The sequence below is a fragment of the Erpetoichthys calabaricus genome, chromosome 13 (genome assembly GCF_900747795.2).
Source record: "Erpetoichthys calabaricus chromosome 13, fErpCal1.3, whole genome shotgun sequence".
NCBI classification, from domain to species: domain Eukaryota; kingdom Metazoa; phylum Chordata; class Cladistia; order Polypteriformes; family Polypteridae; genus Erpetoichthys; species Erpetoichthys calabaricus.
In genome coordinates this window covers 38422396-38439124 of record NC_041406.2, presented here as the reverse complement: position 1 = coordinate 38439124, position 16729 = coordinate 38422396, and the positions used below count along the sequence as shown (strand labels likewise).

Genomic DNA, 16729 nt, shown 5'->3' with positions numbered 1-16729 from the left:
CCCAGCTGCCCACTATCTACTGGTCCTGAGAAACTCACTGGCAACCACAGACCCAGGCAGTTGGCCTCTAGCAGCCTGGAGACGTGTCTGCAACATAGCGATCACAGAGCTTTTTTTATGTCAACTTCTCCCCCTCAGATGGGTCTTGACCACCTGCCGAGCTTGTCCCTCTCAGGTTCAGACCCAAGTTATGTACACTATTATTTTCACAGTACACCTGGATAGCTTTCACGGCGCACCACTGTGCAGTTGCACACTGGTTGAAAAACACTGGTCTAGATGACTACTTTCATGCCGCTTGCATTTTTCAAAGAGCTATTTTAGGTCTTATACCCCCATTGTTGTCAACAACGTTTTAGTATTGACGCTTTAAAACAACAAACAGGGAAAGCAAAAAAAAAAAAGGCATTATTTATATTACATCCAGTTAGCCAACTCTGTATGTCATAACAAGAGTGGTACAAAGTCTGTGTGTAAGCTTCTCCTTGATCACTTGCCTGCTGCTGAATTCTTAAGTCAGGTAAGTCCAGTCCAAGTTCCTTCACCTTCTTTTTTTCTTCAAGTGTGTAATTTATGAAGGTGTTTCATTGAAAAAATAACCACATTTTCATTGAGGGTGGCACAGTGGTGCAGTGGGTAGTGCTGCTGGCTCGCAATTAGAAGACCCGGGTTTGCTTCCCGGGTCCTCCCCGTGTGGAGTTTGCATGTTCTCCCCGTGTCTGCGTGGATTTTCTCCGGGAGCTCCGGTTTCCTCCCACAGTTCAAAGACATGCAGGTTAGGTGCACTGGCGATTCTAAATTGTTCCTAGTGTGTGCTTGGTGTGTGTGTGTGTGTGTTTGTGCACCCTGTGGTGGGCTGGCGCCCTGCCCTGGTTTTGTTTCCTGCCTTGCACCCTGTGTTGGCTAGGATTGGCTCCAGCAGACCCCTGTGACCGTGTAGTTGGGATCTAGCGGGTTGGATAATGGATGGATTTTCTTTGATTTCTGAAGTTCCACCAGAAGTTGCCATCTCCCTAAAGTTGCACTTGCACATCTGTAGTTATGTTAATGGCAGGTGTGAACTGTGAACCACTGAAATGCACATGAAATAGTGCGCTGATGGTTGTCCAAAGACATTAGATTAAAAATACTGTACCTAAAACAACACTAATTCACTGCCAATAAATGTGTGTGAGTGTCTGGGGAGCAGAGAAACCTCAAAGCAACCAATTAAAAGGCAGCCTGAGTTCACCTGCTTGCCAAAAGACCAAGCACTTTCATACACTTTCAGTTGGCTGGTGTCCTTCACTCAGAAAATATAGGTACTGTATTCACACAGAAATGAAACAAATACAAGTCAGAACTAATTTTTAATGGATGTTGACATGTGCTGACAGCAGGCATGCTGTGCAAATAAATTTATTTCATACCTAATTATTTAAGTAGCGTTTTTTAAATATATGGAGGGGGGTGCAGCACCCCAGTACCCCATATTACAAACCACCACTGCTCTGACCTCTCTCATTAACAGTGAGTTTCTGTCCACAGAACTGCCACTCACTGGATGGTTTTTGGTTTTCACATTATTCTGAGTAAATTCTGGACACTATTTTGGGTGAAAAATCACAGCTCTGAAAGCATCCATACATTTTTCTTAGTGAAGACTTCACACTGCACTCTACCTATAAATTTGAAGTGAAATCAAATACAGCCTATACTTGGGAAAGAAAATCAAAGATAATTCTAACACTATTGATATGAACAAAGTATGATAAAGGAAATAATTGTGAAAACACAATGAGTGAAATGAACAGAACAGGATTTCATATTAGTGTTATAATAAGCTAGCTTGTAAACCTTTTGAAATAGTGACAAATGGTCTTAAAAGACAAACTTCAATCAATCACATAGAAAAATAAAATAATTTTAAAAAATTATATACTGTACCTGTCTTTTTTCCTCTGGCGCTTTAAGGAATATTGCATTGATTAAAGCAATGGTATAAGTTTGAATATCTTGCTCACCCCTACAATAGCAAAAAGAAGGGCAAAGGAACAAATAAATAGAAAAAATCCATTTTTAAAACTAACAAAATATTTATACAGATAGAACAGACATATTTGTTTCTGTTACTGCATCATACAAACATAGCTAGTTGGATTTTAGTGAGATCTGCAGAAGCATTTATTGGATAAGAATAGGCTACTAATTTTTTTTTGGAGGGGGAGGGGGGGGGGATGAAGACCAAAAGTTCACAATAATAAACAACATACAATTTGTTAGTAATTCAGGCTTTTTTGGTAATGGAGGATAGTGTCAAGTACATTTAAAATTAAACTATTTAGGGCAAGCAGGAAATAAAAGTCATTAAGAGTTGGAGGTGAATAGTGCATCGAAAATGGGGGCCCGGTTTAAGCCTCTAAAATGGAGTAATGGGGCACCACTTAAAATTAAAGTTCTCCACCAAAATCTCATTAGCATGACTATTTAGGAAAAATGTGGTAAGGAGGAATCTGTATTCATCCTACAAATTCCTTTAATTCCATTTAATTATCTAATACTGTTTAAATAATACCAGTGCCTTTTCACTACCGTCTTGGCCATGATATTAATATCATGAAAAAAACATGTATTCTCTTAAATTTGAACTGCTTGTCCAACAACCACCTTTTTATAGTTTTCTTCAAGAATGGGGATTGTTAGGGAACTGGTTTATTAAAACCTCTACAATAAACAGCAGGTTAACTTACAAAGAAGCTTTAGCATACAGTACATTCCATTTAACTATGTTGCAGTTTCCTTAAATAATTAAATTGTGTTTAAAGGCAAAGGTAAGACTTTGAACTGTGAGCACAACAGACACCCTCAGGATTTTACATATTGCAAAATTCTTCAAACAACTTACTTCCTCTGTTAAAGGGTATTATTAACAAATCCTAGTTAAATCTATAGATGATTCTGTGTCAGTTTTAGGATTTGCTTATTGTAAAAGCCAATCTTGGAAAGTTAAAGCTTTAAGTTAAACTCATACTAGTGTTTGCTTAAGTAGAATAGAATACTATTTTCTTTCATAGCTCTAGAATATGGTATAGCCTTTACCCCCTGTAAGTTAATATGAGATAGAACTTTCTTAGTTATATCTATAATACAGTGTGCTAATTAAGTCAGTTTGTGTTTGGGAATAGCCTCGCAGCTAGCATGGACTGAAAGATCCATTTGCAGTTTGTAAATAGGGTAAGCGTACAGTTTAAAAATGGATCAACTGAATGAGCAAACATAAAAAATGAAACAAGATACATAAGCTTTAAACAGAACTTTTCTTAAACAAGAACTTTTCTTTGATATATTAATTTTTCTCTATTTTTGTGTGAATTGTTTTACCTTGAATTTTCCTAAAGCTTTTAAAAACAAAGATTTTTTGTCTGTGGAATCATTTCAACACGTCAAGCTACTGCCAGAATCCCACGAAGCAAACTAAAGCTGCAGAACTTTGGTAATTTTGGGGTAACGCAGCTACAGTAATGTTTTTTTTTTCAATCCACTGACCCATTTTCTGAAAATACTTTTAACACTGAAGGGTCATTTAGAAATGAAACTGCTCCTTATAGCATCAAATGCAAACCCAAATAGGATACCAATCCACTTAAGAGTACACTTATACTTATATCAATGGGATGGGGCAGGCAACTACAGTATCCAGAAAAAATCCACATGGAGGTTTAAATACATTTGTATTAAGTTCACGTTTATCCACTTAGCTTACAATGCAATTTTTACACACAAGTCTCCTCAGGGTTGTGATACTGATATAGTACAATTAAAAGACACATGAAAAAGCACAAATTCAGAGTTTAAAAGATTGGGGCACTAAGATAGAATGGGTTTTTTATTGTTTTTTCTTTCTCTTTTTATCTTTGTTTTTTATGCTCTCTATCTATCTATCTATCTATCTATCTATCTATCTATCTATCTATCTATCTATCTATCTATCTATCTATCTATCTATCTATCTATCTATCCATCAGCAATATCCTATACAGTAAGACCCATTGTGACAGCAGGATTTTGTTTATTTATTCATTTTACTTTAATAATTTTTGTTCCCTCCTTTCATGTATTGTTTTATTTTTGGGAAAAAAATACCATTTTAATTTTGTGCAGCTCTATTAGCAGTAGTCAAGTTGCAGATAGACATGTGTTCTATCCCATTATACCTACTAACAACTACAAACAAAAAGCTCAAAATGCATGACAAATGGTGAAAGAGTGAAGAACATATAATTCAAATATTATAACTCCATTGATGTACTGATTGAAAGTTCAGCAACTAAAACAAAGAGATTTAAAAAAAAACGTTGAATTAGGATGTTTGTCAACTACTGTATACGTAAGGACTAAATCAAAAATGAAACACTAGAGAATACATTAAAACATATGATACATACTGACCCTTTAATGTGTGGGATGAGCTGTCCAATTGTTATCTCCTGTGCCACTTTCTGGTACAAATCATGACTATTTAACACCATAGATTCTAAGATAGCTAAAGACCTCTGAAGAACTGCAGTGTCGCCAGAAGATTTTGTTACATAACCTGCAATCTAAAGAATGAAAAAAACAAACAAAAAAATGTATGACATTTTAAGAGATGTTTAAGATATTTCAAATTCTATTCTTATGATATTATATATACAAAAAGTATAAATTAGGGCAGCAGTACAGAGTTGGTCATATAATAACACAATTTCTCATCGTAGTGTTTCTTACTATTCACTGACACCAACTGGACACTACATCTCCTTTTAGTGATACATGTAGTCGAGTGTCCTTGCTGAATAAAAAGTGAATGACTGAATGGAGAGGGCTAAGTAAGTTATTACACTACATGATGCCTCCAAACTTAATGCTAAAAGTAAATGAAAAAAGTACACATATATATATATACACATTACATACACTGTATGCACTAAATATACACATTTATTTATATGATCTATAAAGTTCCAAAAGAGTCACCTTTTTAATAAAGGGTACTGAAAAAGTGTCCCAGCTGACAATGCCATGGTCCATCAGCTCCACAAATGCTGTCAATGTAAAGGACAGCATGTCTCCAAAGCTAAAAAAAAAAATAAAATAAAATAACAAGAGAAAACTATTATCTCTTTTTAAAACACCATATATCAATGTGAAAAAAGCTGGGAAGGGATAGAGTTATATGCTTAAAGGAGACAGACAAAATGCAACCCTGAGATGGGTAACTTCTGCCAGCAGAACTTTCATATGCACTTTGCAAAGCATGTTAGATGACATGCACTTTCATGCAGTTATCTTCTCATTAGTACACATGGTATAAATATAACACTAAAATAACTCAATACTGTTAAGCTTTAATTTCAAACCACATACTGCAGCTGCATTTAAATGTGTTGGTGTTCTTACTGCAGTTTTATACTTGGTGTTAAAGATGCCAACTTCACTACTGCTAAAGGCACTTTTTTATGCATACCTCTAACAATAACTCTTTTTATTGCGTCTAGTGGCTTTTAACCCTAGGTGCAGGATATGGTTTTTAAGCAGTGTGAATTATAATTATGTTTAAAACTGAAGGAGCTCATAACACATTGGACTTCAGAAATTCAGTCAATGGGACCCTCTATCACTTAATGCTGCATTTTGGGCTTGTTTGTTTGTTTGTTTTCACCCAAGATCTGTGTTTGCTTTGACTACATTTATTACACTGAACATCATTCTAACAGTGTAAAATATCAACTCCAACATGCTTTGTAAATCATCTTGGATAAAGGTGTCTGCTAAATAAATAAACAAATATTAATAAAAAATAAGATACAGAGATTGAATTTGTTATGTTTCAAATACAAATAAAATAAAAAGGCTTCACATGCAGTGTGCTTCCTTAAAATTAATCATAATCTGTACTTTTTTTTTGTTGGGGTGTTACTACACAATTTGCCTTCCTGTAAGACACACAATAATTTTCTAGACAATGCAGGATCCATTTTTGCAGAGAAATTCTAAAATCCCCAATGCCACTTACATTCCAGAAAGGGAATTTTCTAAAACAAAAAGAAGTAAAAACCTTTATTTTTTTTTATAAACTGATTGCTTCTTTATTTCATTGCTTTTTTAAATTAGTATTTACCAAACCAACTGAAACAATTTAAATATCTTGCAAAATAGGATTGCTTAACTGCTTAATCTACAGGACAACATTTAATCTACATGATTAATATGTCGCACTAGCCAGATGTTTTTCAATTATGAAAACATTGCTATCATAAAATATTTAGTGTATATTATATGCTATACCTTAAAATAAGTAAAAACATTCTCAAAATCCAACTAATCCTATTCAGGGTGGCAGTAGAAGTAAGAGCCTTTTCTGACAACTCTGGGCATAGGCCAGGAATCAGCTGTGGACAGGATTATAGTTCATCATGAATTTTATTTTTTGTGGGCTAAATAAATCATTCTCCAAAATCAGCAATGAGTAAATTGTGCATGTAAGACATGATGCCACTCTTAATATTAATATGAACATTCCTGTACATATAATTTAAAGAAAGAAAGAAGCCTAATATTAGAGAACCTGTCACATCAAAGAATTGCAGGAAACATCTGCAAATTGCTCCCATTATACAGTTGCATATTGTTCTAATAGCAATAAATAATCTCTTTGGAAAACATGATATAGTATTCATTCTCAAGTGCTACCTATTTAGAGGTTTAAAAAAAAAAATTAATAAATTTCGCCCTTATCTGCTTATCGTCCACTTGAGGTCATCATTTACCATTTGCAACGTGTTTGTAACATGACAAGCCTACTTTTCCTCAGAGGATATGCAGAACTTGAGTGAAACATCTGAAAACTGCTATATGTATAGGCAGTGAACAGTACATTAAAAACTAAGAGTACTATGGACCTTTATGTTTCAGAAATGAGGTACGAGGGTAATACAACTGAAATCTAACAATGGCATTCAGAACCTTGTGTAATGCACCTTTCTACTCTGATATCTGGTGTCTGCTGTGAACTATGCAGAAACAAACCTATTACAATCTGTGACGGAGTCAAGGAAACAAAAGGTTAACAAATAAACTTGTGACAATTCAATTAGACAATTTGGAAACATCTTGGCTGACAAATTTGGGAAAGATCATTGTCAAATCTGCTAAACAACTATCTCTTTTGTAAGCTGTAGCTTAAATTGACTTTTGAGCTGTGATTTCTGAACTTTTCTCAGAGGTTTGTTGTTGGGGGATGTGCCAATCTAGGGATTTCAGTGAAGGGTTATACACAGGCACTACAGGAAAACAGGGACTTCAGGCATACAATAGGAAACTAAATCTGTTAAAGCCTAATCACATGATACTAGGGCTGGAGATCTGGAACTTTGACAAACAGAGATAGATTACTTCAGTGTGACAAGCTATTTCAGCAAAAAATTACTAATATTCATTATTCTGCAATAAGATTTACTATATCAAAAAATAGGTAGTATATAAGTCAAGGGTAGAAAATTTAACTTTGGCAAATAGATTAACATAAATAGCAAGAAAAAGATTGGAAGCTATAGTAAGTAAAAAAAATCATTATTGATGGACATTCAAAATTAAATAATTAATCAGAATTTTAAAGGTTTAGAAAAGCAAAGTACTATAACATGAAAGCACTGTGAATTATGCTTTATGAACTATTCATTATGTGATAAATGCAGCTGAGTCTTTTATATACTGTGCAAAGGTGGTAATAATTTAAGGCAGTAAACTTGAGTATTTGTCTTCCTTTATAGACATAACTATTAACATTTTGCAATAAGCTACATTATTGATTGACAAATAACATGCTACCTAATGTAAAAGTGAAGGGAAAAAAGAAATTATCTAAAATTAGCTTTATGCTGGACCTCAATGACAAAATCCCTTAGTAGCTCTCTTGGTGAAATCTGCATGTTCCCCAAACTATTACCAAAATTGTAACCACAAAACCTTACACCAGTTAGTATAGCTAACATACTACTGGAGTGTGATAGGTACTAGGTAAATTAATACATTAAAACTGTCTGGTGTGTACATACAAGCACAGGTGGACGTAGTGCTGACATCTGCCTTGTAACAGAAGATTCAGTAGAACTCAAAATATTACATATCAAAAAAAGCCAACGTTATTTAATGAGAAGAGAAAACCTTAGGTACAGACACCTTAAATGTCCACATTCAGTATTATTTTTCCATAACCATACAGGTATTTAAAATAAAGGACTAAAACCAGAGAAGGGTAGAAAGCACATCATCTGGTTATAACTTGTATATGCTCCGAAGGCACTACTGGAGAATTTTACTTTTGTAAAATTGGTGAAAGAAGAGAGACAACTAATTTGGACTTGGTGAAACAAAAGTAAGCATATACACTGCCAAAAGTTTGGACACACCAAGAAATGTTTGTTTTTGATAGAAATTCATACTTTATTTTTTTATCAAGACATCACTAAATGGATTTAAAATATATATCAAGACATTACTAGTGTTTCTAATTTCGATAACTGCTCAAAATGACTGATTTTTAATTTATCATTCACATAGTTCATGACTGCATGACTGACACTTCCAGTGTCCTAATGGTTAATTCCCTTAGCTATCTTAGCTAATTGGTTATCAGATAAACCTTTGTAATTAGCACAGTTGAAACCTGTTAGTCTGTTTCACATGGGTTGCATGGTACTGGCATTCCTAAAGTTCAGCTCTAGGTAAAAAACTAGCCAAAATGAAACAATTTCCTCAAGAAATGTTAATCTATTGTTATTTTTTCTCCACAGAATGAAGGTTATTCCAAGACACACTGCAACTCATGTGAACAGAATAATTGATTTTTAAATCAGCTTAATTGAATTTTGACAAAAGAGGTATCAATTTCTATCAAAAACATGAAAACATCTACATTTCTCCAAACTTTCAACTGGCAGAGTACTGTATGTCTAGAATAGCAATTCTCTGTTGGAAAATATAGAAATTAAGTTTATTTCTCTTTTGTAAGCCAACCAAATCTAACAGGAATCATTCTGTGATGTGTGTGGCAGTTCTCTAAAGGAAAGGAGCATTTTTATCCCATACTACTTTATCACATATTTAGTCCTCTGCAAGCTCACTGCAGATATTCAAATATATATTTTCAAAATATCAAATAATAATTTTTGAAAATACACACTTTAGTATGTAAAGATCGAGATAGAAATATGGAAAAAATAAGTTCAGCATCTCAGGAAACAATAAAATTAATCAATTTATAATCTTTTTAACCACTGCAAATGGTATCAGGATTGATAGGTCCCGAGTCCCTTATTGGAAATTTAAACATCTTTATCTTTGCTTCTTGCAGCACTTCCCTGCCACCTACTGGAAATTGGTTGAAAATGTTAAAAAATAAACATCCATCCGTCCATTATCCAATCCGCTATTGCAGTAAAATGTCAAATAAAAAGAAATTCTTGTTGTAATCTAACAAAAGAAAGGTATGTTTTTGGGCATCCAACTAAAAGGTGGGGAAAAATATGCATTAAACACAAAATATCACCTGATCAAATATACTGGTAACATCCATTTGGCAATTTCATTTAAATCTTTATATTGTACTTACTGCAATAAATTGCCATACATTATTGAAACATGAAACAGTACAATATTACAATTGACAAAGATACACTTCAATAACCATTTAATAGAAAATAAAAAATACAGTCCACTACATATAAAAATTATTACAAGCAACACCCTTTTCAAAAATAGGTCAAAATTTGCAGTACCCAAATAAATAATATGGAAATGCGCTTTTAACATCTTGTAATTAAGACCCAAAAATCCTACAAGTTTACCACTTTATCAAAGAAAACATAATTACAAATACTATTACAAACATTTAAATAGTCTAATTACTATGAAGAACAACTTTATGCCCTTTTGAAAAAATTAACTTTAAATTTTGATGGTCAATATTAATACTTAAAGCAGTACAACAACAAAGGGTCAACTAACATTTGCTTTTGATACTGTAAATGTTTTGAATATCATAAATAACAATTTTAGTACATATTAATATAGCATGACAAATGTTAATACACATAGCATAAATTTGATCTGAAATATTAACAAAACATTTAATAAATTAGTTTAAGAGGTAATTGATTGCTTTTGAAAGTAATCTTTTGCACATGGGAGTGGGCAAGCAGATGTTTTATACACTATATACCCTAATCTTTGTTAACAAAATAAACAGTTAAATTAAGTGTAAACCTGCATATTAGATAAAAGCGAAAAGTTAATAAAAGAAATGCATATTTATTCATTATTTTATTTTGAATGGTGATAGTATATTTATAAAGAATCAGTAACTATTTTAAAATAAAATTAAGATTTATTTTCCTATGAAAAAACTGGTAGGCTTTTTAAGAGCTGCTCAATCAATATAGAGAAAACAGAAAACTGTCTAACACTCTGCCCAGATACATCTACAAAAGCCCTTACGTAACTCCGCATTCACTCGCCATGTAAATCTAATCATGTGGCGTATGAAGGATGATTCTTTAATCAAATATTTTGAACCATCTAATTAATCACTTTGTTTACATGTTTTCAAAGCAATTAACATTTAACTGTTATTGTAATACTGAAAAACATCCAGTAACTATTTTTATCTACTCTATGTAGTCAAAAAAGAGCTAAAGAGAACATGGTAACAGAATTATAACAAAGATACAGTAAGCCTGCAGTCTGCAAATTATCTTCATAAGTAAATTTTAATATACCTGGTTATCGTATGTAATATATCATATTTAAATGAATTTTATCCTCTGCATATACAGGTTTGCACCTCTTAACCCATTCTTCTAAGAAAGCAAAATGATACTGTTCAAACATGGAGTAAAGGTCAATTAAAAAAAAGTATACAAATTGAAAATGTCTTTTTTTTGTAGTGCCCATTACCACATGCAAAAGAAGGAAGAAAAGATGACAGTAAGAATTTAAAATACCAAAAAGTAAAAGAAACTTAAGCAATTTGGTCATTTATTGGATTTATCTTGTTTTTCAAGCACCAAACCCCTCATGCAAATCAGAGAGTAGATCACAAACGGTATTAGGCGTTGTGCTTATGCAGATGAATTCTTACCAGGGCTTCATTATCTTCTGCAATTTCTGATAGCGTCTGTAAAAATTTAAAAACTTTCGCATCAGGTTGACAGTATACCAAGCGAATTCAAGCTACAGCATTTCCGGGAATGGTGCAACTTCTCTATTTAACCTGCTTTTGGGACTGTGATGTCCACTAACAGCCTTGTTAAGCGAAGTCACCATTTTTATACAGAAAACAATAAAACTGCTTTCATGATATTAAAAAAAAAAAAAAAAAAATTGATATATATATATATATATATATATATATATCAATCACATTTAACATTTCAGTGGAAAAGTGCAACTGAATTTCTCTTCTGTTCTCTAAAATAATAAGCAATGTAATAAATTATCTTATGAAGCGGCATAACAGTAAAAAATGCATCAAAATATTAGCATTTTAAACAATTAAAACACATATTATTCCTGATTTAGCAAATATATGCTTCATTGATACAGTACTCCTTTATATTTAAACATTATCCACTTTTTAAATGTTTAGATTAAGTGTAAGTTAAGTTAATATACAATCTAAATGTTTGCATTAAAATACTAAAAGAAAGACCCTGCAGTATGGGAAAAACAAAGATGATATCATAAAGGAAAAAGAAAAACAACAACTACGACAATAATAATTATACCACAAGATGGCAGAGGAAGTCAACTGATACACTCCAAAGTTATACATTTCTATTAAGTAGTATTTTTAATTGTTCATTGCCACAATGGTTCATAATTGATTAGTCTACAGGTTTTTTTATTCCTAATAAATCCTGACACTGGTTAATAAAAATATGTATGGACGTTGCACTAAAAAAAAAAAAAAAATCATGTCTATGCCTGTAAATATTAAAGACACCATGTACTGTATGCATTGCAATGAATAACTAGAGACTGTGAGCACTGTCTCCTATCTGACGCATAAAAGTCAAAGGGATTTTGTGTACAGCATCATAACTATACTAAAATTTAATTTATGACCTACATATCTATACTAAAATGTTACGATAGAATTCAATAGGCAAATGTCATTTTCATTACAAGTCATCATCATATATGCAGTGCAGTGAAAAAAACAACAAGCATATTTCCAGTTTAAACCAGAGCATTACAACAGAAAGCTAATCTCTATAACGCCTTTAATTGGTTAACTGGTATACTTCACCCTGTATATCAACAATGCACTTGCATCATCTAGAACAGGGGTCCTCAATCACAGTCCTCGAGGGCCACAGTGACTGCAGGTTTTTGCTCCAACCCAATTGCTTAATAAGAAGCACTTATTGCTCAAGTAACACTTCTGCTTCACTTTAGTTGTCTCGCTCATTAAGATTTTGAACCCTTATTGCTTATTTTAGTCTTAAACAGCTGTACTCGTGGTTGTAATTGCTCCTAATTAGCAGAAACATGCAAATGACAAAAGAGACCAGCATTTCTCCATTTAGCTTGTTTCCATTTACACCTGTGTGTATTTATCATGCACTATTGGGTTTAATTAAATACTTGGAAGGAAAATGAAGAGAGTAAAGTGAAGGACTGAGAATTACTCATCCATTTTAGCCTTCAAATCATTTGGATGATATCCTTAGAAAGGGGAAGAAAATCTAGGATATGAGAATTTCCTGACATGGCAGAGTTAAAGCACTAACAAGCAATGAAATCAAATTATTGGCAAGAATTGATTTCTAATTAAGCAACCGGGTTAGAACAAAAACCTTCAGCCACTGCGGCCCTCCAGGACTGTGATTGAGGACCCCTGATCTAGAATAACTAACATCTAACAATGACTAATTAAGACATAATACAATACACCACATTACCACAATATCTGGAAAAAAATTAAGCTTCAGGGCTTTCTTCTTATGTTGCCACTTATGTACAAGGTGTTCTGCTGGTGGGACACTGCCATATTTCAATGTTGTTTGTGTATGTTGCAATAAACCCAGAAGTCCATCAAAAGCAAAGATGGTATTTTTACTTTCAAATAAACCATAGGTTTTCCATGTTGTTTACTCTATTTCATTAGTAAAATATGCAATTTGTATGTGTATGTATATACCAAGGTGAGCAGCATGTCACAGCTTAGTACTCCTACATTTATCAAAGATCCTGCCAACATCGAGCCACACAGAGTAAAAAGCTAATTACCTTTGGATAGCTGCAGTCAGAGCATTCCAATAATGTATAGCTGTCTATGATTGGTCATTTACATTACATGTCACAGCTGCGTGTAGAAGGCAGGAAATAAACTGTGTGCCATGCCGCCGCTCGCAGGTTTACGTGGGGATGCCTCAATCCTAAGTGCATGTCGCTAAATCACACTGCACCATGCTGCCTGTTTTAGATTCATTTGTGGACAACCAAGCCCCCTTTTGACAGAATGTAACTGAATCACAGTGTGAACTTTCATTGAGGACCGCTGTTTGATCAAATGCCATTGAATCATGGTTGATTGAATGTCACTGTTCCACTCTGCTTTTTTTTTTTTGGCAGTTTTCAAACTTCATGCAGAAAAAGTGCCATTTAGGTTGATAGGACACTCTATATTGATTGCTGCATGAATGATTCAGGTGTAGGTTTCTGCCTGTACATGACAATTAATGTATGTGCTTAGATTTCACATCTGGAATAAGCTAAGAAAAAAAAACTACAACAACAAAAATAAATTAAAACACACTAAACCTCTGTGGGACAATTGCAACAGAAGGCAAGAGAATATGTGTGAACTACAGCACAAAAACCTCCACTTTATTGTAAAAAATGCAAGGATTTTTTGTGTCTAGTGGTAAACAGAAAATGTATCAAGGAATGATATGAACAATAATTTTGAAAGTAAAGGTTATGATGAGTTATATATTTTTTTTAAACTCAGAAATAAAAATATATCTGCAACTGCCAATACTTGCTTTGAGAGATTATTTAGGTGCGAGAGCCTAAATGTTTGCAAAAAGGGGGACACCTTGTGCCAAACAGTATAACTGCAATGCTATGGGATATGAAATCTAAACTTGTTACAGTGATAGCTGACTTATTGGGGCACAAAAGAAAACTGATTCCAGCGAAATGCATAATAAAATGTCAAGGTTATGTACTGTAAAATACAGCTTTTTGGAGAGAAATCCCTAAAACATCTAACCTTTGTGTTTCTATTTAGTTGGTACTGGTGTGAAACAAAGGTTTTTATTCATACTCACTACTCTTCAGCCATTTGCAACCTCTTTATTACAAGTGCAGAATGATAGCTGTTTATATTGGGGTATGTAATTTAGGAGCAATAATGCCAAAAACCCCTTAGGGTGTAACAGGTTAATGGTGAAATATAAATAAAGTAAAAATTCAACACCATATGTTGAATACTGATATGTTAATACTGATATAATGACAGATGTGGTCTAAACAGAAACTTCATTATGGTTAAATAATAAGTTTCAATGTTGTTCATTACAAATCAAACTGAAGCTACCTATTAAATGTAACAGCAATTTTCAAAAAGGGAAATAAAGTATAGTTTCACTATTTTTTAACTCTTAATTATATCCTACTGAATTAAGCATCCCAAAATAATAAGTATTTGTATATTCAAAGTGTAAGAAATCATTTATAAATTTATATAATAGTTTATATGATAATGAAAGGGTTAAATGTATTAAACCCAAAGTTTGATTTTCAAACCTTGGTTTGCAGTTACAGCAGAGCCCCTCAGGAAATACTGTAATACATTAGGACCTATGTCTACTGATACTAAATTAGAAACCTAGCATAGTGCAGTTTTCTTCAAGCCATCCTATCTGAGAGAAGTCAAATGAAAATGAAAGATTGAATACATTTTAAGAAGAGGAATGAAGAAATGGCTTTTCGTAATTTTGTGAGTGCAATAAGCTTTAAAGGAGGGACATACTGGAATGAATGGGTACATATATTGATAAGTTTTGGCAAAGAAAGTGTTATTATTAGTTTTGTGTTTGTCTTTCTTCCTCAAATCCTTTAATAAATACAGCAATATAAGGGGTCTGTGAGTAAACTGTGCTTGTTTTATTATCCTTAGACTAAATTAAACCATATAAAAATAATGGTACTGAATAAATTTGCAGTATTCAAAACACTGCATTTTAGAAATAACAGAATGAACACTTTACATTAAAAGGTAAAAAAAAAGTACACACTAATTTAAAATTGATTACCCATTAAGAGGATACATCTATACACATTCTGAACCTATTCAATCAAATTTAAGGATCCCAGGCTCAAAGTTGGGAATCAGCACTTGAAGTCTTTTACAAGAATGGTAATGGCTGCTGAAAATCATAAGATATATTGTTTTTTTTAAGGCAGGAATTCTGATTTACCATGAATACCATGTTTGTGTAAACTAAATGTTGTTACCTGCATGACTTTTTAGATAATGCACAACTGAAAAGCATCAAGCTCCATTGTCAGTTACGACTTTGATATCTATTTCTATGATTTCTGAATAATTAAACTTTTTTCAATGATCAAAAATAATCTGCAAATAAAATAAAATACAAAAATAAGTGACTGTGCAAATATGTGAATATCAAGCTAGACCAATTAGAAAAAAAATGTTTTAGGATTTCAACTTCAAAATAAAATCGTTATTCACTATAGCATTAAATGAAACTAAAAAATAAAAGCTGGTTTGACAGATAAGAAGCTGAGTCTGCATATCGCAAATTGGTAGACTCACACTGCACCACTGGATTATCATGGGTAATACGCCTTAATTTATTTTGCCAGTACTGAAGCATTAAGAAGCACACAGTATACAGAACCTACTATGTTAACATGTCCCACCAGAGTGCTGTGGAATGGCCTGAGCCATAAAACTCAATAAAACACCAAATTCATTGTTTCATTTATTTGAAATCATAAATGCATGGACTTACTCGGTTCCACTCTCTACCATTTGAGTTAGTAGAGATATTCCATCCAAGTTAATAAACTCCTGGGCAAATGTTATATCTCGTGAAGAATTTGCTAGGTCTTTGAGAGCTTCTAACTTGGCATCCATGCTCGAAGACTGAATCTTCTCATGAAGCTGCAAGGCTGTATGTGCCTAAAAATAAATTAACAGAAAAACAAATGTTAAACAATGAAGAAGAATGTTCAGGAAATAATATCTAAAGAGTTCCATAATACTTTGCTAAATCAGTGTTGGATATGGTTTCTGCTTTGCCTCTACAAATGGCCATTTATTTAAAAAAAAGTTTAAATACACTTTATTCAATCTTAATGTTAAACCAGATATACTGTAATATAAATATAGGGAACGAATGGCAAAAACCAACTGTCTCATCTTGGCTTAAATTCAAGAATATTATGTAATGACCAAAGTATTCCTTTGTTACTTTTGATAAACATTTAAAAAATGATAAATTACCACTACACAAATAAAAGTAAAGGCAGACAGGAAATAATCTAATTAGCACTGCTGCCTTCCAGCTCCAGGGACAGTCAGAAGCTAGGCATGACCACTGTCTGTGTAGAGTTTGTGTGTGTTCCCTGTGCCTGCATTTGTTTTTCTTCCAAAAAGTATTCTGGTTCCTTC

General features: G+C 33.1%; 1 protein-coding gene across 4 annotated transcripts in view; it reads right to left on the bottom strand.

The window, feature by feature from the left end:
• The window catches only part of elmo1 (engulfment and cell motility 1 (ced-12 homolog, C. elegans)), a 516270-nt gene that overhangs the window by 295875 nt on the left and 203666 nt on the right, over positions 1–16729 (bottom strand). For 2 of the 4 annotated variants that reach the window (XM_028818136.2, XM_028818137.2), the window contains exons 7-11: positions 16068–16237; positions 11159–11194; positions 4996–5095; positions 4429–4580; positions 1927–2005 (exon numbers count right to left, since the gene is read on the bottom strand). In XM_028818136.2, the coding sequence (XP_028673969.1) occupies positions 1927–2005; positions 4429–4580; positions 4996–5095; positions 11159–11194; positions 16068–16237 (537 nt within the window). The remainder of the gene's footprint in view (positions 1–1926; positions 2006–4428; positions 4581–4995; positions 5096–11158; positions 11195–16067; positions 16238–16729) is intronic. The other 2 variants (XM_051935959.1, XM_051935961.1) reach the window with 1 other exon arrangement.